Genomic DNA, 19,748 nt, shown 5'->3' with positions numbered 1-19,748 from the left:
TGACAGTGGTTATTGCGAAAATGTGTGTGGAAGGGTGATAGGATGGGTTATGTAGAGGGATCTTGGGTTCTTCTACATTATAAGGACAGAAGGTGTGAAAGGAAAGGAAAAGGGAGAGGAACCCTGAGAGAATATATTTATAGCTTTGACAGAGGAAGGAATCCACCGCTTCTGATCTTTTTGTAGGGTTTCCAAAGTACTCTGATTCATGGGATTCTATGGTAGAGAACAGCCATACTGATTGGTAACACTCTCCAAATCCGTGCTACCCCTCACCTGCCGCATATTGCTTGCATCATATCTTTCATCATCATCATCATCATCATCATCGTTTAACGTCCGTTTTCCGTGCTGGCATGGGTTGGACGGTTCGACTGGGGTCTGGGAAGCCAGGAGGCTGCACCTGACTCCAGTCTGATCTGGCAGTGTTTCTACAGCTGGAAGCCCTTCCTAACGTCAACCACTTAGAGAGTGTAGTGGGTGCTTTTTACGTGCCACCGCTATGGGGATCACAACTACAATTTCCATTTGATTTTCATTTTGATGTTGATGTACTTGACTCAATAGGTCTCCTCAAGCCCGGCTTGCTGCCCTACGATCCAAGTTACTTTTGAGTGGGCTGAGTTATGTGACACTGGTGTAGGTTACAGCTGTGAACTCACTTTATTAGCCGGGTCTTCGCAGTCACAGCATATCTCCAGAGGTCTCTGTCTTTTGTCATTGCCTCTGTGAGGCTTCTTTTACGGGTTTCAGTCATTTGACGGCAGCCATGCTGGAGCACCACCTTCAGACAAACAAATTATTCTAGGACTTATTCTTTGTAAGCCTTTGTACTTATTTTATTGGTCTCTTTTGCCGAGCCACTAAGTTATGGGAGACATAAACACACCAACACACACACACATATATATACAATGGGCTTCTTTCAGTTTCTGTCTACCAAATCCACTCACTAGTCTTTCATTAGCCCGAGGCTATAGAAGAAGACACGTGCCCAAGGTGCCATGCAGTGGGACTGAACTTGGAACCATGTGGTTGGGAAGCAAACTTCTTACCATACAGCCACTCCTGCACCTATTTCCAATAATGTTTATTTTTTTCATGAAATGTCAAGTCAAGATTGTGTATTTTTAAAAGAATGTTTCTAAAATATTTTAATTGTTTTGTTGTAATTATTTCTTTTCCCTCTTTCAACAGGACATTGTATAAACAGGGTCCCTATGGCGGTAAACCAATCTTACAACGAATTCTTATAGTAACACCAAGTAGTTTAGTCAAGGTACACCATTGACTTTCTTTCAACTGATAATGTTTACTTTTTAATAATTACAGATATTGCATTAAAGCTCTGGCTTCTGATTTGGTCGACACTCACAAGATTATCCACCATCTTTCCAACAACAATCTGGGGCATCTTTTTGAATTCCATATGTCCAACACCCATGGACATGCTTACAAAATCAAAAAACAACACAGCACCTATCATCATCATCATCATCATCATCATTGAAATGGCTGCTTTCTATGCTGGCATGGTTTCAATAGTTTGGCTGAGGACTGGCAAGCTGGGAGATTGCACCAGGCTCCAATCTGATCTGGCAAGGTTTCTACAGCTGGATGCCCTTCCTTATGCCAACCAGTCTGAGAGTGTAGTGGGTGCTTTTATGTGCCACTGGCACGGGGACCAGTCAGGCAGCACTGGCATCGACCATGCTTGAATGGTGCTTTTTATGTGCCACATGCACAGGAGCCACAGAAACATTTTTCCACACTTAGAATCACTGAAGCATGGAATAAACTATCCACATCAGTTGTTAGTTGTCAGGACATCCTTCCAAATTTCCATGTCTTCCAAATTACACCTGATGTCACTCCTACTTTTTTCTTTAAAGACTCCTTCCCTGTTCCCTTCTTATGCATTATTCTATGTCCTGTTCATGCACTTTTTGTTACCTTATCTGATGAGTTGTGCATTTGAGTACAGTATACAATAAGTTCATCGGCAACTCATTTTTTGCCAGCTGAGTGGACTGGAGCAATGCGAAATAAAGTGTCTTGCTCAAGGACACAGTGCACTGCTGGGAATTGAACTCACGATCCTACGATTGTGCATCAAATACCCTAACTACTAAGCTACATGCATCATCATCATCATTTAACCTCCGCTGTCCATGCTGGTATGGGTTGGACGGTCTGACCAGGGCTGGCAAGCTGCAAGGCACCACCAGACTCCAGTTTGGTTTGGCATGGTTTTCTATGGCTGGATGCCCTTCCTAACGCCAAGAGTGTAATGGGTGCTTTCATGTGCCACTGGCACGGGTGCCATTTGCGTGACATCGGTATCTGCCATGACTGCGATTTTGCCCGGCTTAATGAGTCTTCTTCTCAAGCATGACATAATGCCAAAGGTCTTGGTCATTGCCTCCGTGAGGCCCAGCGCTCGAAAGGAACTCAACCACTTTGCCTTCCAGTGCTTGAAAGGTGCTTTTTCTTTGCTATTTAACAATAAGACATAGTGGACTACACTCCACTACACTGCACTATACTATATAAAATACTACACTATGTACTATACTGTATCTCTGCTTTAATTCATTCTGTTTCCAGTTTATGTTTTAAAATCTGTTCATTTCTTTAGAATTGGTATCAAGAATTCAAGAAATGGTTAGGGACGGAACGTATTTCTGTATTTACTGTTGAAGCTGACAAAAAAATAGAGGTAAGTCTGTTTCTCTTTGTGCGTTTTGTAAGTTGTGGGATTGTGAAATTAGGACAGAAGTTTGCCAGTGTTTGAGGAAGATTTAGTAGTACAAAAATAATATTTGATGTTGTTATAATGGCACAGTAAAAGTCTGGGACTTATTCAATTGGTCTCTTCTACTGAACTGTTAAGATAGGAGGATGTCAACAAACCAACACCATGTGTCAAGCATCCGGGGGACAAATGCACACATATGTATGTAAGAAATTAAAATGACAAAGGAGTAAGAAAATTATGTTGTGAACTCCATTAGCTTACAGCTGTTTCTGCTGCTACACACTGCAGTGCACTTACAGAGTACCTATGTATCACCCTAAAGCTTAAAAAATGAAGTGCAATGTTATTTGGAAAAGCATTTATTTATATATATATATATATATATATATATATATATATATATATATATATAAGAGGGATGGTATTATTAGAATATCATCATGAGTGGCAAGTGAATTATCAGCCGTACAGGCAAATTAATAAAGTATATGCATACAATATAAGATATGGACTTATAAAGATATATACATATATATATATATATATATATATATATATATATATATATATATACATAAGGGCACTACATGAGCACCTACATCGCTAAAAATAGGAGTCAAAAATACTTCTGTGCCACAGAATAGTCACAAATCTACTACAGGCATGATAGGAAATTTTTTCAGTGGAATTTTTTCCTGCTGTGCCTGTAGTAGATTTGTGACTATTCTGTGGCACAGAAATATTTTTGACTCCTATTTTTAGCAATGTAGGTGCTCATGTAGTGCCCTTATGTATATATATATGTATATATGTAGGAAATGAAGTAAGGTGTTCAAAATACTTGCCCAAGGTTTCCTTGCAGTGGGATTTAACCTGATCAAATAGTTGTAGAGTGAGCTTCTTAGCTACGCAGCCATACCAGTGCCTGATTTCTCTTTTAAGCAAAACAATACATTTATAAATGAGGAAGATGAGATTTGTGGTGTTCATGCCTTTCTTAAGGGCTTCGATGGCATTCATCGAATTCAGATGGTTCAGTAGTCGTAGCCTAGTGGTGTTCTTCAGCTGTTGATGTTTGCTATGATTTGTATGTACTTTGTGGGGACCATCCATCAGGAACTCCTTGTGGAAGGAACTTTTGAGTAAGCATTGGACTCATCAGTCACTTCAAAATCTGTCAATAACTATTTAAAAAAAAACAAACCCCAAGCCTGTCATCCTTGATCTTGAGGGATGGCCATGACAATGATTTTGTTGGCGTTTCATGCTGGTTTCAGCTCCTCCTGGTGTCTGTTCCAGGATATCTTATCTTGATTCACAATATGGAGAGAGATTTTAGCCTCTATGTGGTTGCCAGGCTTGCTAGAAATAGCAACTAAATCTCTCTTAAACCATATCATACCCTCTAATATAGTCCAAAGTACATTAGTGTTAAAATAAATGTTGGAATGATCATATGTTGAATACCCTTTTGATCGAGGGTCAGCTTGATTAGAATTGTCCTATGGCTAAATAATGAAAGTATAAACCCTCAACATTTGGTGTTCCAACAATAACAGTTTATTATAAGACATTCTTTACCAATGTTTACTCTTATTTCTGATTCCCAGGAATATTTGTCATGTCCTAAATGTCCAGTGTTGATCATATCGTATGAGATGTTCCTACGAAATGTTAAGGAACTGGAAAAAGTGAGTTTTGACTTGATCATCTGTGATGAGGGCCACCGCCTTAAGAACACATCTATTAAAACATCAGCTGTAAGTATCCAGTTGTGGGATCTTAACTGCTTTAACCTGTCACTAAAGCACATTTATAAAACAATAATCCAGTGGAGTTAACCCTTTCTTGTTTACCATTTTTCTGTTGAAATGCTCTGACATTGTTTTAATCCATTTTGAAAATAACAAAGAATTTAGTAAACTAAGTTGGTCATTCATTATTCAACTGTGGTTTTGGAGCATAGATTAATATGAAATTACAAAGGAAGGTTTTTAGATCACTTTAACCCATTTGTTACCATATTTCTGTTGAAATGCTCTGCTTTTGTTTCAATTAATTCTACAAAATAATGATGAATTGAGTAAGAAAATTTTGTTCCATGCTAGTACGGGTCCAGCAGGATTTATCGAGGCAGATTTTCTGTGAACAGATGTCCTTACAGTTGCCAACCCATATCTGTTTGCAAGTAAGGAAATGCTTCCCTATGGACAGACATAGAATATTAGAAATGAACAACACTGCTTGTATGACAGTGACACTCATTTACAGCAATTCTGGGATGTTGAGACCAAATGACACCAATGTACACACAGACGCAATTATGCACTTGCTGTGAAACGTTCTCCGGTTCCAACCTTGCTGCGTCGGCTGCAGACCTGGCTATTGCTGCCCATAACACAGAGGAGGGAAAGATGGGTAAAACAAAGGAGCATGATTGGCCTGTTTCAGTTTGTGCCAGTCACTGTTGAGGCCCTGCATTGCAAAGTCAGGATAACTGCAGCCCATCTGAGAAATGAGCCCCTTGAGGTGGGGTGGCTGTTGCAGCGAGTGTTGCTCTCCATTCTCCATGGCAACACCTTTGCAATCATTCTTTGTGAGGCAGGAATTCCAACCACATTTCATGGTTTGTAACCTCAACAGCTCCTTTATAGGATCCAGTGGTGAAAGACATCATCAGGAGGAACCACGTCTGGTTGTACACCCCATTTGGCCTGGGGTGTACAACCCATTACTCCTGCCCCCACATCTTCTTTCTGCTTAATCCCCACCCCTGTTTTCTTTTTCTTTCTTTCCTTGGTGAGATAGTTATGGGTTGTTTTTTGATAATTTCATCTTTTATACTTTTAACAATTTTCACAAATGAAGTCTTAAAATGAAATAGTAAAAATTAATTGAAATATTCAAAATTACGTACACATAGGATTGTTGTTTTTTTTCCCTCTCTTTCTCTACTAAATCCATTAACAAGGCTTTGGTTGTCCAGATACTTGCTCAAGGTGTCATGTACAGGGACTGAACGTGGAACCATGTGCTTGGAAAGCAATTTTCTTAACCATACAGCCTCACCTGCCCCTATACATATATATTTAAATTAAATATAGGATAAAGTCTATATAAGAATTTATCCACTAGTCAGCGTGAAAACCTTAAAAGGGAAAAATTTATAATTATTCCCTTTCAACTACATTTATTATACTAAGGGCATTACTACATGTAAATGCCTCATGCTGTGAGGGACTCTTAAAGTCAAAACTACCATAATAAATATACAGTGTACCAACAGCAAGAGAATGCAACTTGGAAATCGTGTCTTAAAAACAGATTCAGCTGCAAATCATATGATTTCATAGTTAAGTGTACATAATCCACTTTCTAATCATCAGTGCAGGCATAATCAAGATAAATAAAAATGAACAAAATTCAACATACCAGACGAACACCCAATGTATCCAACATAACACATAGAAATGTTAATTTATATATCTATGTAAGAGGCAGGCTTTTCAAATTACATCTCAGTACACGTATATATTCAGAGTAATTCAGCACTGAATATATTCCAGTTAAATTTAAAATTAAATATAAGATAAAATCCATACAAGAATTTTATCAAGTAATCAGCATGAAAACCATTTATTATATTAAGGGCATTACTACACATAAATGCCTCATGCTATAAGGGACTCTTAAAGTCAAAACTACCATAATAAATATACAGTCTACCGACAGCATAAGACATTTACATGTAGTCATGCCCTTAATGTAATAAAAATATATACATATATTTATATCATTTCTATCTATCGATCTATTATATATATATATATATATATATATATATATATATATATATATATATATATATATATATATATATATATATACATATATATATATATATATATATATATATATATATATACATATATATATATATATATATATATATATATATATATACATATATATATATATATATATATATACATATATATATATATATATACATATATATATATATATACATATATATATATATATATATACATATATATATATATATATATATATATATATATATATATATATATATATATATATCTAATATAGGATATAATTTTCAAAAAATTTTTTCAGTGGACAGCATATTAAAAAAATACCTTTTAAGGTGAAAATTATAAAGAACTTTATAAATAAGGGCAAAAGAAAAAATTTCTATGCCAAATATGCTGAGAATAGACTTTGAATCATCAATAACCACAGATAATTCATCACTATAAGCCCGAGTCTCGAAGCAAGCTGACAGAAATTTCTAAAAAATTCCGTTATTACCAAATCCGTCCGATTTCTGAGTTAATTCATAAAGAATTGTTTCGTCATCAGCGGTAAATACGTTAAGAAATAAATGGAATACTTACTTGCACCCATGGAATAAGTGATGAATTATATGTGGTTATTGATGACTTAAAGTCTATTCTTGGCATATTTGGTACAGAAATTTTTGTCTTTTGCCCTTATCTATAAATTATATATGTATATATATCTCAGTATTGATATGTCAGTTTGCTAGTGTCCACCCTAGTATCTCTATTAGTTGAAATAGTAACAAATAAGAAACTACCATATTTGAAATGAGTACATGGTCGGAGTGAGGAGTGTTGGAGGTATTCTCTTATTGCCTCCTCACCCATGTTGCATTTTTCCTACATGCTTGCTTAAATGTATTGTTAATCTAGTTAGTATGTTAACTACTTCTAGTTCCCTCTAGTTAATGACCCTCTTTTGTGTACGAGGGCATGGGGTACATGACTATCAACTCGAAATGAAAATAGAACACTATTTCTTGTAATTCCAGTTGCTAAACAGTCTCCCTGTTCGCAGACGTCTTGTTTTGAGTGGGACACCGGTGCAGAATGACTTACAAGAATTCTTTGCCATTGTAGAGTTTTGTAATCCAGGAATCTTGGGTAAGTCTATGGAACGTGAAACAAGATGGCCAAAATGTGTGAATAGCTTCTGGTTAACTTTCATTTCTCTAACTGTACTTCTTTCTTTAAGTTTTTATTTTCAACTTAAAAAAAACGAAAAAATACTTTTTTGTTTTAATGGTGAAAGGTGTTAGGGCAGTATGCCATGACCCCTTTCTTATTGTCTGGGACTAGAACTGGCTGGAAGAGGTTATTTCCAAAATTGTAGCTGTAGTCAGTTCCCTCTGACTGGCTCCCATTCCAGTGGCATGTAAAATGCATCATCTAAATGTGGTTGATGCCAGTGCCACCTGACTAACTCCCATTCTGATAGCACATAACAAGCACCATCCAAACTTGGTCGATGCCAGGCCTGCCCGACTGGCCCCCATGCTGGTAGCACGTAAAAAGGACCCACTACACTCTCTTGGAGTGGTTGGCGTTAGGAAGGGCATCCAGCTGTAGAAACCTTACCAGATCAGATTGGGGCCTGGTGCAGCCTCCTGACTTGCCAGTCCGCAGACAAAACCGTCCAACCCATGCCAGCATGGAAAGTGGACATTAAACGATGATGATGAGTGGACACCAGTAAAGGTACTCAAGGGGTCAAAGGCTAGGAATTCCAACCACATTTCGTGGTTCACTTCCTCAATAGCTCCTTTATGGGATCCACTGGCTAAGGACGTCTTCAGGAGGAACTACATCCGGTTTCGACCCCTGCTCCTCAACCGTTTTCATTGTGATGCCACCCCCTCTTTTTGAAGTGTCTTCAGCTCTGGTGTTGAGTATGTTTTTTTTTTTTCCTTTGACCTTTTGTTCTTTGGTTTCTTTGATGCAGCATCAAATGAGTGTCAGTGGGCGAATGACCACCCTGCCAAATTTCCTTCCAAATACTCGCCGGTAGGCTTCAGCCAGTGCCAGCCAACTGTCGAACTGATACGTGACACGATCTAAGCTTCAACTGACCGATGGAGGGGAAGAGCAAGTAGTTTTGGTCTGCGCCCTCTCTAGACTTACCTTTCAACAGAGTCGTGTTAGTTTCAGCTCCAGCAGCCAGAGCTGACTAGCTGTTTGGTGGTACAAGCCTTTGAACTATTGGGGAGGAGGGCTCGCAACGAACGAGATCACTCCCTTGGCCCATCTGTCAAGCAGCAACGCTGTTTAAGTGCCAGCCAGCCTCACCAAGTGACACTATTTCCCAGTCGGCATGTTATAGCTTTTGAGCCATTTCAGGTTGATAGTGTTTATTAACCCTTCAGCATCCAAACTGGACATATTTGGTCCAAATATTCAAACCAGCCAGATCCAGCCTCTCACACCTGCCCTACAATGTCATTCTAAAAGCAAACAACCACATCATCGAAATCTTGAAGCCTTCAGATAATGCATGACCAATTCAAAGCAATGTGAATCATCATCATCATCATCATCGTTTAACATCTGCTTTCCACGCTGGCATGGGTTGGACGGTTTGACTGGGGACTGGCAATCTAGGAGGCTGCACCAGGCTCCAATCTGATCTGGCAGAGTTTCTACAGCTGGATGCCCTTCCTAACGCCAACCACTCTGAGAGTATAGTGGATGCTTTTTTACATGTCACTAGCACAGGGGCCAGAGGGAGCTGGCATCAACAAGCAATACATTTGACAGAGTAATCTGAATGCTAAAGAGTTAAGTCTACCATTCTCAGAACAGCAGGGATTCCTCTGGCAGGATTTCATGTAGTTTCTGTCTACCAAATTTCACACGCTCAATTTTGGTTGACCTGAGGCTATAATAGTTTCATAATTTTGTTACAAAGCTAGCAGTTTTAGGGGAGAGAGAGAGCTGGTCAATTACATTGACCCCTAATGCTGAAATGGTTTTTATTTTATTGACCCCTAAGGGATGATGAGCAAAGTTGCTCTCTGCATAATGAGTTATAAGAAATGTTGTCAAGCTTTTTCTCTAACATGCTAATGATTGTGCTAGCCCACCACCCTAACCTGAGCTCATAGAATTGTGAAGTAAACTTCATGACTATCCAACCATGCCCACCATTATCTGTTGTGCACCACTGTTATGCAGGATTTTGTGTTCTTATTTCTTTGCTCCCTAAAGCATCCTTCCCGTTTCTTCTAAACTGAACAACTCAACTGATTACATTGTTATTTTTGCATTTAGGAACTTCTTCCTCGTTCCACAAAATCTATGAACTGCCTATTATTACATCACGACAGCCGACAGCAAGCAAAGATGACGTCAACCTTGGTATGGAACGAGCGGCCGAACTGAATCGGTTGACAAAATTATTCCTCTTACGTCGGTGTCAAGATATCAACAACAAATATCTCCCTCCAAAAGGTAAACATCTAGAGTTTCACATAATTTTTTTCTTCTTAAGCTTCAACAGTTCGATCTTCATATTTTCTGGTTTGTTTGTTGTTATTGCTGTATTTCTTTATCATCATCATCATCATCATCATCTCTGTTATTTATAATTCCAGCTTCAAGCAATCATAACGCTCTACAAATGCCATTTTCTAAAATCTCATTTCAGTCGAGCTGGTTGTATTTTGCCGTCCGTCTAGTCTTCAGTTGACTTTGTACAGACAGATTCTTACCTCGCAGATGATTCGACGGTTTCTGGCTGGTCATTATGATGGTGCGTCTCATTTAATTAGTATAGCAGCTCTCAAGAAACTGTGTAATCATCCAGCATTGCTATATCAGTCACTGGTGTCAAATGACAGTGATGAAGACGAGGTAATGTCACGAGGCTCGTTTGAATTTCTATCAATAAAACATTTTGCTTTTGTTCCACGTTGAATAATTCCTCAACCATTTCTCGATGATATAATGCCATTCTCTGTGTCCAAAAATTCTCCATGATTCTATAGCCATTTAACATCTGTGTCCCTTCACTATAATTCTCCATAATTCTTTAGTCATTTCACATCTGGCAAAGTGAGCCAGACTCATAATATCGACATATTCGACAATGAAAAGAAATATTGAAAACACCTCAAAAACCTAACAATGTTTTTTTAACTTGTTTTCCTAAATGAAGATCCTGACGTTTTCCGATATTGTTTAACGACTAAAGGAATTTGTTTGTCTTGTTTCAGGAAGGTAGCGTCTATCAAGGTTTAGCAGCATTCTACCCACAAGGTTATTCTGTCAAAGACAAGTTACTGGAGCATGGCAGCAAACTGAATGTTCTGGCCGCGATACTCAGTGGTGTATTTGCAACCACACCCAGGGAAAAAGTTGTACTAATTGCCAATCATACGAAGGTGAGCCTGTCAGTTATATTTCAGGTGTAAGGCTTTAGAATGGATGTGTTTGTTTGACTAATCACATATCAGTGTGCTGTTAAGAAGTTTGCTTCTGGACCACATGGTCCCAGGTTCAGTCCTGCTGCACAGCACCTTGGGAAAACGTCTTCTGCAATAACCTCGGGCCAACCAAAGCCTTGTGAGTGGACTTTGGTTGATGGAAAGTGAAAGAAACCGCATTGGAGCACAATGCAGTCTTTGGACCCATTGGATCTTGTCAAACCTTCTAACCCATGCCAGCATGGAAATGTGGATGTTAAGTGATGATGATAATAATGATGATGATGATTGATGATGATTATTTGTATATTTTGTTTATTTATTTTAGACATTGGATTTACTGTCTGATTTCTGTGAATCTCAAGGTTACATTTGTTGTCGTCTTGATGGACAAACACCCAGCAACAATAGATTGAATATCGTGAAACAATTTAACACACAGAATTCCAACCATTGTAAGTATCTTCTTAAGTTATTTGATGTAAATGGACAAGGGAATTGATGTAGTTTGGTAGTGAGGCAGAGTTTGGTGTGTTGGTCAGTTGAAGAGAAGAACCACTGTCCATCACAGGTTAATGATATTTTCTTTGAATGAGGCCACTGGTAGAGTCATTGGCATAACCAGGCAGAAAAAAACTCTCTTTACATTCTGAGTTTAACTTTGCCTTTCATGCTTTCAGAGCTGATAAAACAAGTACCTGCTATGCACTGGGGGGTGTCGCTGTAACTGACTTGGCCCCCTTCCCCGAAATAGCTGGCCTTGTGCCAAAGTTTGAAACAAATATTCAAACCCTGTCAAAACAGACTCAGTAGCCTGGGGTAGTTTCCTACCTGGCCGGCCCCTGCCAACCATCCTACCCATGCATGCATAGGTAGGACGGTTGGCTGTGAGGTAAGAAGTTTGTTTCCCAAACATATGGCTGCAGGTTCAACCCCACTGCATGACACCTTAAGCAAATGTCTTCTACTATAGCCCCAGGCCAACCAAAGCCTTGTGAGTGGATTTGGTAAAGAGAAACTGAAAAAAGCCTGCTACATATATATCGTCATCATCGTTTAACGTCTGCTTTCCATGCTGGCATGGGTTGGACGGTTTGACTAAAGACTGGCAAGCCAGGAGGCTGCACCAGGCCCCAATCTGACCTGGCAAGGTTTCTACAGCTGGATGCCCTTCCTAACGCCAACCACTCCGAAAGTGTAGTGGGTGCTTTTACGTGCCACCCGCACGAACGCCAGTCAGGCGGTACTGGCAACGGCCACGCTCAAAATGGTGTATTTTATGTGCCACCCGCACAAGAGCCAGTCCAGGGGCACTGGCAACGATCTCATATATATATATATATATGGGGAGGGAGGAGGGTTACTCTCACCTTGTGTTGTTGATATTAAATGAGTTGTAAACGAGTGTCATTGTTGTACAAGCAATGTCCATGGTTTCCAATCTTCTGATGACAGGTGTATTTGTGATATAGCAAAATATGTATTAAAACTATTATATATCATTTAACGTCTGCTTTCCATGCTGGCATGGGTTGGACAGTTTGACTGAGAATTGGCGAGCTGGGAGGCTGCACCAGGCACATTTGGTGTATCATTAGCTATTATTGTATCAGTTGTATGCTGTCAACTTAATGTGACAGTCCCATGAAGGGAATAATACTACTGTTGTTTAGACCTTGGAAGCTGGACTGCTTCCTGTCGGCCTTGACACATTTCCTGTGTCCTTATGTTTACAAGGGGGAGACAAGCACCCCCACCCAGCTAAGCCTGCATCCAGAGACATGTTTCTGAGTCTTTGCTCGTCATCAGCCATGCTACTCCAACATGTAAACTGTCACATGACATAATATGTTAATGGTTTCTCTCTCTGTTTATTTGTATGCTTTATTCTCACCTTTGTTCGTTTCTTGTTTGCAGTTATTTTTCTATTAAGTTTAAAAGCTGGAGGTGTTGGACTGAACCTAGTTGGGGCTTCACGTCTCATTTTATACGATATTGATTGGAATCCCGCTAACGACATTCAGGTAAGTTTTGCTGTATTTGGATTATGTATTTTACCTTGGTTGTATACCTGTTATGGAGGCATGTGGCTTAGTGCTTAGCGTGTTGGACTCATGAGCTTAAGATTGTGGTTTCAATTCCCGACTGGGTAACGCATTGTGTTCTTGAGCAAAACATTTCATTTCATGTTGCCTCAGTCTGCTCAGCTGGCAAAAATGAGCCATCCTGTGATGGATCGGCGTCCCATCCAGGTGGGGGATTTATACTCCTTTGAAACTGGTCCTCCTGAGTGAGCCTGGTCTGACTCAAGAAGGAAATATTTATTTTTTATTTTGCATACCTGTTGTACACCTGTTCTACCTTTGGTATATAACTGGTTCTACCATTTACCATTATGTATAACTGTTTTTATTATTGGTCTTTACTTGCCTTACTTTTAGTAATTAGCTATTTCCACTTTGACCAGTCGTTCATTATTCCCAATTATCCTTTTCTAATCAGGCAATGGCCCGTGTCTGGAGAGACGGTCAGAAGCGGAAGGTCCATTTATACAGACTTCTTACAACAGTAAGTACAATTGCAACTGGAAGTCCCAAAACATTGAAATAGCTACTCTCTCTCTCTCTCTCCCTCTCCCTCTCCTCTTCCTTACCCCCTTCATCTTCTGTCCCCCCCCATCTTTTTTTTCCCTCTTATTCTTATTCGTTTTATTGTTCATCATTTTTCACAAGAGAGGATTTGATCTCACTCTACCAGTAATCCTACTTTACATGGTCGCCAAACCTGTTAGAAATAGCAACCAAATCTCCCTCAAATCACATTCAATTATTGTAAATGAAGAACAATTCATTTAGCAATGGAGACGCTGCCTTTATTTCAAATAATTTTCAAAATAATGAAGATTTAATGAAACAACTTTGTCATTATTAAGCTGGTGTTTTGGAACCTGAATTAAAATGACAGGTTTTAATTTAGATCACTTTAAAACAGGAAATTTATGTTGGAATTTGGGACAATTTCAAGGGAATTGGTCTCAAAAGGGTTGCTCCCTCATCATTATCATCGTCGTCGTTTAACGTCCACTTTCCATACTGGCATGGGTTGGATGGTTTGACTGGGGTCTGGGAAGCCAGAAAGCTGCACCAGGCTCCAATGTGATCTGGTAGAGTTTCTACACCTGGATGCCCTTCCTTATGCCAACCACTCTGAGAGTGTAATGGGTGCTTTTTACATGCCACTGGCATGAGGGCCAGTCAGGCAGTACTGGCATCAACCATGCTTGAATAGTGCTTTTTGCTTGCCATCGACTCGGGAGCCAGTCAGGCAGCACTGGCAACGACCACACTCGAATGAGACTTCAAATATAAAATCATTTTCCTCTCTTTCTCTCCCGTATCCCCACTCAATCAATGGGGATCTTAATATTGCTGGTTGCATGACAACCCCACAAGTTCTGATGCCACAAAAAGAACATAATAAAACCCCCGTTATACTCTATAAACTGGTTGGCATTTGGAAAGGCATCGCATTACAGAAACCATGCCAAAGGAGACATTGGAGCATGATGCCGTCTTCACATGCATCAGATCTAGTTACTCTCCAACCCATGCCAGCAGGAAACTTGGACTTAAAGTTCTGTGGGAGGGCCCAAGGTGGAGCTGGAAAGAAGGTTAAAATGTAATGAATTAATTAAACTCTGCAATGTAATTGCTCTTTGTTAGATAGTTTGTTTTTTCTTAATGGCAATATGTCATATAATAATGTTGTTGTTGTCATTATTTCTTTTGTTAGGGAACCATTGAAGAGAAAATCTATCAACGGCAGATAAATAAGCAAAGCCTTAGCGGAGCAGTAATTGAGTGCCGTGAGAAGGGAAAGGTGAAATTTTCCCTTGAAGAACTTCGTGTAAGCATCAATATTCTTTTTACATTTGGGTGAGAGACACAGTCACAATTCCATTCTTAAGTAATATTATACTCAGAACCGGCCTGAGGGGTTGCTGGCACACCCCGGGCAAGCTGAACTTCGGCATGTACAAGCTGATGGTTGTGGAAATTTCTTTGTCTTTGTCATGCCCTCCTTAGCACCCCCTAGTAACTGCCTGAGTTGCCGGTGCTTTCAGCCGGCCCTTGATAAAACCAAATGATAAGAAACCCTGAAATATTTCTCTCTCCCACTACACTCTCTGAGTGGCTGGTGTGAGGAAGGGCACCCAGCTGTAGAAACTCTGCCAAATCAGATTGGAGCCTGGTGTAGCCATCTGGTTTCACCAGTCCTCAGTCAAATCGTCCAACCCATGCTAGCATGGAAAGCGGACATTAAACGATGATGATGATGATGATGATATATAAATATAGTTAAATTTCCAATGCTTTATTTTGAAACAGGATCTTTTTACACTGAATGAACAAACTCAATGTGATACACACGATCTGTTGAAATGTCCCTGTAGAACTGGTGGACATGTTGAGGAAATCCCTAACAAACTGACCCCAGTTCGACCATGTCAACTTGGTGCTGTCCCAGAGACTGATGTCATGGTAAGATCATATTTCACACCCCTATAATTAATCAATGTTTATTAACACTAATTAATCAACATCTGTTGAGATTTTAGCTTTACCTAACTACAATACAGTTATAAATTGACAGGGAGGAAAGTCCACACGTAGGTACTTGGTGTGCTAGAAATAGCAGCCAGTTCTCCTTTCTATCATACTACTATCTAGAAAACCAAGGAAAGGACATTGGATGATGTATATAACAGGTTTGTTATGTCTGAAGAAAGAAATGGTCATGGATGGATTGCCTTTGAATGGGTGTGTGTCTGGGGTCGACTGGGGCTAAACAGTAATAACTGATTTAGAGATATTTCCTCTCCTGGCTCTCCAGTTGATCCGATTAACAGAAGAGCCTGCTCATGAAATTAACATGCAAGTGGCTGAGTACTCCACAAACATGCGTACCCTTAATGTAGTTCTTAGGGAGATTCAACATGACACAATGTGACAAGGCTGGCCCCTTTGAATTACAGGTACAACTCATTTTTGCCAGCTGAGTGGACTGGAGCAATGTGAAATAAAGTGTCTTGCTGAAGGACACAATACACTTCGGGTATCGAATGCATGGCCTTATGACTGTGAGCCAAATGCCCCAACCACTAAGTTGCACCTTTTAGAAAATTAAAAGAGGAAGGTCAAAGTGGTGTAAGATGGATCTGATTGATGTCCAGTTTGGACATATGTTGGTGGTGGGGGATGTAGAGTGGGGAGGAAGGGTTGGGGACGTTTAGGGGGAAGTTGATGTGTGAGGGGAAGACGCAATGAAGGATGGAAATTATTTCTTTTTGGCTTCAGTTTAGGACATAACCACAGGGGCCAGTCAGGAGGTACTGGCATTGGTCACGTTCGGATAGTGCTTTTTACGTGCCACCTGCACAGGGGCCAGCCATGTTTGGATAGTGCTATATCATAGAGACGATGTGGCTACTACACACACACATAGAGACAATATAGTCATCTTTCACTTTAGACTTTCTACCAGCTGTTTGTATTTTTATAGTTCTTGCTTTCTAAAATACAAAATAAACAAGTTTATTTTTTGTTTTGTTTTTAGGGAAAGAAAAATTTAACAATGGATGAGTTAATGGACTGGAAACATTTATCTCCTGATGAATTTTCCTCTCACTTAGTAAGTACCTACCTTGGTTACTGGAATATTTTTCTAGAAAACAAGACCACTTGTATATCAGAAAATAATGGATGGCATTAGAGAAATGGGCGATTTGCTATGAAGTTTCCACTGTCTTCTGATTCCATGTCATAATTTGAAACCACAATGATACAAGTGTGACTGCTGTCACATCCATATTACTTTTGTATCTGTATCACTGTCACACTCATATCATTATTGCACCTGTATCACTATAACACCTTTATCAGTCACACCTGTATTATTGTTGCATCTCTCCTCTCTCTCTCTCTCACACACACACACATCTTAAAGATATTAAATTGTTCTGTTTAAAACTTGGACTATTTATCAATAAGAATCTCCTTTCTTTTAGGAATGGCATCTTCCTTCAGGACCAGCAGAAGAGAATTATGTTACCTTTGCATTTTGGAGTGAGACCAAAAATGTGTTTATCACAGAAGACAAGAGCGTTCTTTAAAAGCACAATGTTTAGATGCAGTTGTTTATTTATTTTCTTCCATTTTCTCACTAAAGTTATTCAAAATTCTTCAGTGAAATTATTTTTTCATGTGTACATAGCCAACAACAACAACCACCACCACCATATATGGTAATAAATACCCTGCGTTATTTCATCTCTTGTTTTATTGGTTTATTTTTTTACTAATGATAATATTGTGTGTGTGTGTGTGTGTGCATGTTTTGTGAGTGTGTAGCTGGTGCATGTGTTTCTATGTGTGTTATATCTATGGTCGGCTCCAGCTCATATCCAAGCATTGGGTTCGTCAGTTTCCATCCAGTCTCCTCGGCTGATGTTTGTGCCAAATGTAACTTTGGATTCCGAGTTAGTGGTGAAAGAATCATGGGCAGAATTCGCATGGGATGGTCGGTGCAGGTCGAGGATGTTAAAGATGCTCCTTTCTTCTCCTGCGTTTTACCTCCTCATTCTGTTGTCTGTTCTGCACAAAGGAGCTGGCTTCATTGCGGATAGCAGTCCTCTAGGTTGTCCTATCCATGACAATCTGTTCCCATGAGGTTGACTGGATGTTAGCTTAAGCCAAGGTCTGTTTGAGCTGGTCTTTAAAACAGAATTGCAAGTTCTCCGTAGAGCATGATCCTTGGGAGTCGAGAGGGCTCCATATGCTGGATGGGTCACATCTAGCAGAGAATGGTGGCTTCTTCACTTGGTAGTGAGGCGCGGTGAAGAACCTTGTTGTTGGTAACATGATCTTCCCATTGTATGTTGAGGATCTGTCATAGCTTCGATTGCTGGAAGCATTCAAGGCACTTGAAGTCATGGTGGTATGTATAGATGTGCATGCATATATGTGTGCATAAGTGAATTTGTGTGTGTTTGTGTGGCTATAGATCAGCAGCAGATCTTTTTAACCCCCCCCCCCCCCCCCCCCATCACACCAGTTTGTAAAATCCTGCAAAGGTTGATACCACCTGCCTCCTGGGGTTAATTAATAGTAAATAGTTGTCCCTCTTGCCTTGCAGTAACAGCTGCTATTTGGTGAATATGTCATAGAAATCAGGTGTAAAAAGAAAAAAAACCAGGTCATGTGATGATGGTAGAACGTTTCACACAACAAACGCTGGCACCGACCAACATGGATGTAGTCTGAAAGCAATAACAATCGGCTGGAATTGGTGGACAAGTCCTCTTTGTTAAGGTCTTTGAGAAAATATCATGTGCAAGACAGAAATATCAGTAACCCAAATTTTGAACGAGAAAGGACACTGCCACAAACAATAAACTAAATCTAAATACAGTCTGTCGTTTTTGTAAGCCATGAATATCCATCCCCTTGAAGGATGCTGTGACAACAGCTAGGGATCCCTTGCTCCCAATGGTTTTGACTGCATATTCTGACACCAATTAGGGGTATTTCTGCATCCCCACATTGAAATATCTTGTCATCACATATGCTAGTTAACACACAGCTGGGACCTTGACAGGGACTGCTTCGTCCAGGACAGAGCAGATGTGGGAACAAAAGGTGACAAAGAGGTGGTTCCACGTCCCACAATACCCTGGAAGTCCTGGATAAGAGCCCCATAACTGGATGCAGTTGGAAGATACACACACACACGCACAGAGGGCTTTCAGTTTCCATCTACGAAATCCATTTAGAAGGCTTTGGGCAGCCCAGTGCCCTAGTAAAAGACACCTACCCGAGGTGCCATGCTGTAGAACTGAACCCAGAACCATGTGGTTGGAAAACAGCCACTTCTGTTCCTTGATGCACAAAAGAAATTGTCAATATTTGAAGTGAGATACTTTCACAGAATTCTTGGTTTTTTGTGCAATGATAAGGATTGACAGAATTGGTTGAGCAGCATCATCATTATTTAACGTCCATTTTCCATGCTGGTATGGGTTGGATGGTTTGACTGAAAACTAGTTAAGCTGAGGAGCTGCACCAGGTTCCAATCTGATTTGGCATGGTTTCTATGGTTGGATACCCTTCCTGATGCCAACCACTCCAAGTGTGTAGTGGGTGCTTTGTCTATGGCACGGGTGCCAGTTATGTGACACGAATTGGCCATAACTACAATCTCACTTCTTGACAGGTCTTCTCAAGCATGGTAAACCGCCAAAGGTCTCGATCACTTCTCACTGCCTTTGTGAAGCCCAATGTTCAAATGGTGCCTTTCATGTCCCACCGGCACAGGTGCCAGTCAGATAGCACTATCTTTGGCCAGGACTATGACTTCACTTGGATTGACGAGTCTTCTCAAGCACAGCATATCACCCAATGTTTGTAGGGTGCTTTTTATGTGACCCTGGCTTCAGCCACGACTACGATCTCACTTGGCTTGATGGGTCTTCTCAAGCACAACATATCGCCAAAGGTCTCGGTTCCTTGTCATTGCCACATCAGAAGCAATGTCTTGGATTTCTTCTGACTCTTCATATTCCAAGTTCAAATCATACCGAGTTGAACTTTGCCTTTCATCCTTACAGGATCAATAAAATCAAGTACCAGTCATGTACTGGGGTTG

General features: G+C 39.9%; 1 protein-coding gene across 3 annotated transcripts in view; it reads left to right on the top strand.

The window, feature by feature from the left end:
- Nucleotides 1-17,374, top strand: part of LOC106874306 (DNA repair and recombination protein RAD54B) — a 52,841-nt gene extending 35,467 nt beyond the window's left edge. For 2 of the 3 annotated variants that reach the window (XM_089365393.1, XM_089365384.1), the window contains exons 13-26: nucleotides 1,198-1,279; nucleotides 2,639-2,719; nucleotides 4,369-4,518; nucleotides 7,617-7,728; nucleotides 9,892-10,071; nucleotides 10,268-10,473; nucleotides 10,836-11,003; nucleotides 11,374-11,500; nucleotides 12,963-13,069; nucleotides 13,548-13,613; nucleotides 14,838-14,951; nucleotides 15,434-15,586; nucleotides 16,662-16,736; nucleotides 17,113-17,374. In XM_089365393.1, the coding sequence (XP_089221519.1) occupies nucleotides 1,198-1,279; nucleotides 2,639-2,719; nucleotides 4,369-4,518; nucleotides 7,617-7,728; nucleotides 9,892-10,071; nucleotides 10,268-10,473; nucleotides 10,836-11,003; nucleotides 11,374-11,500; nucleotides 12,963-13,069; nucleotides 13,548-13,613; nucleotides 14,838-14,951; nucleotides 15,434-15,586; nucleotides 16,662-16,736; nucleotides 17,113-17,217 (1,726 nt within the window). In that variant the 3' untranslated portion in view covers nucleotides 17,218-17,374. The remainder of the gene's footprint in view (nucleotides 1-1,197; nucleotides 1,280-2,638; nucleotides 2,720-4,368; nucleotides 4,519-7,616; nucleotides 7,729-9,891; nucleotides 10,072-10,267; nucleotides 10,474-10,835; nucleotides 11,004-11,373; nucleotides 11,501-12,962; nucleotides 13,070-13,547; nucleotides 13,614-14,837; nucleotides 14,952-15,433; nucleotides 15,587-16,661; nucleotides 16,737-17,112) is intronic. The other variant, XM_089365394.1, reaches the window with a different exon arrangement.
- Nucleotides 17,375-19,748: the final 2,374 nt, after the last annotated feature.

Source organism: Octopus bimaculoides, chromosome 1 (genome assembly GCF_046866305.1).
Source record: "Octopus bimaculoides isolate indiv1 chromosome 1, ASM4686630v1, whole genome shotgun sequence".
NCBI classification, from domain to species: domain Eukaryota; kingdom Metazoa; phylum Mollusca; class Cephalopoda; order Octopoda; family Octopodidae; genus Octopus; species Octopus bimaculoides.
Note: the sequence above shows the minus strand (reverse complement) of the source record. Positions and strands in the feature narration are given on the sequence as shown.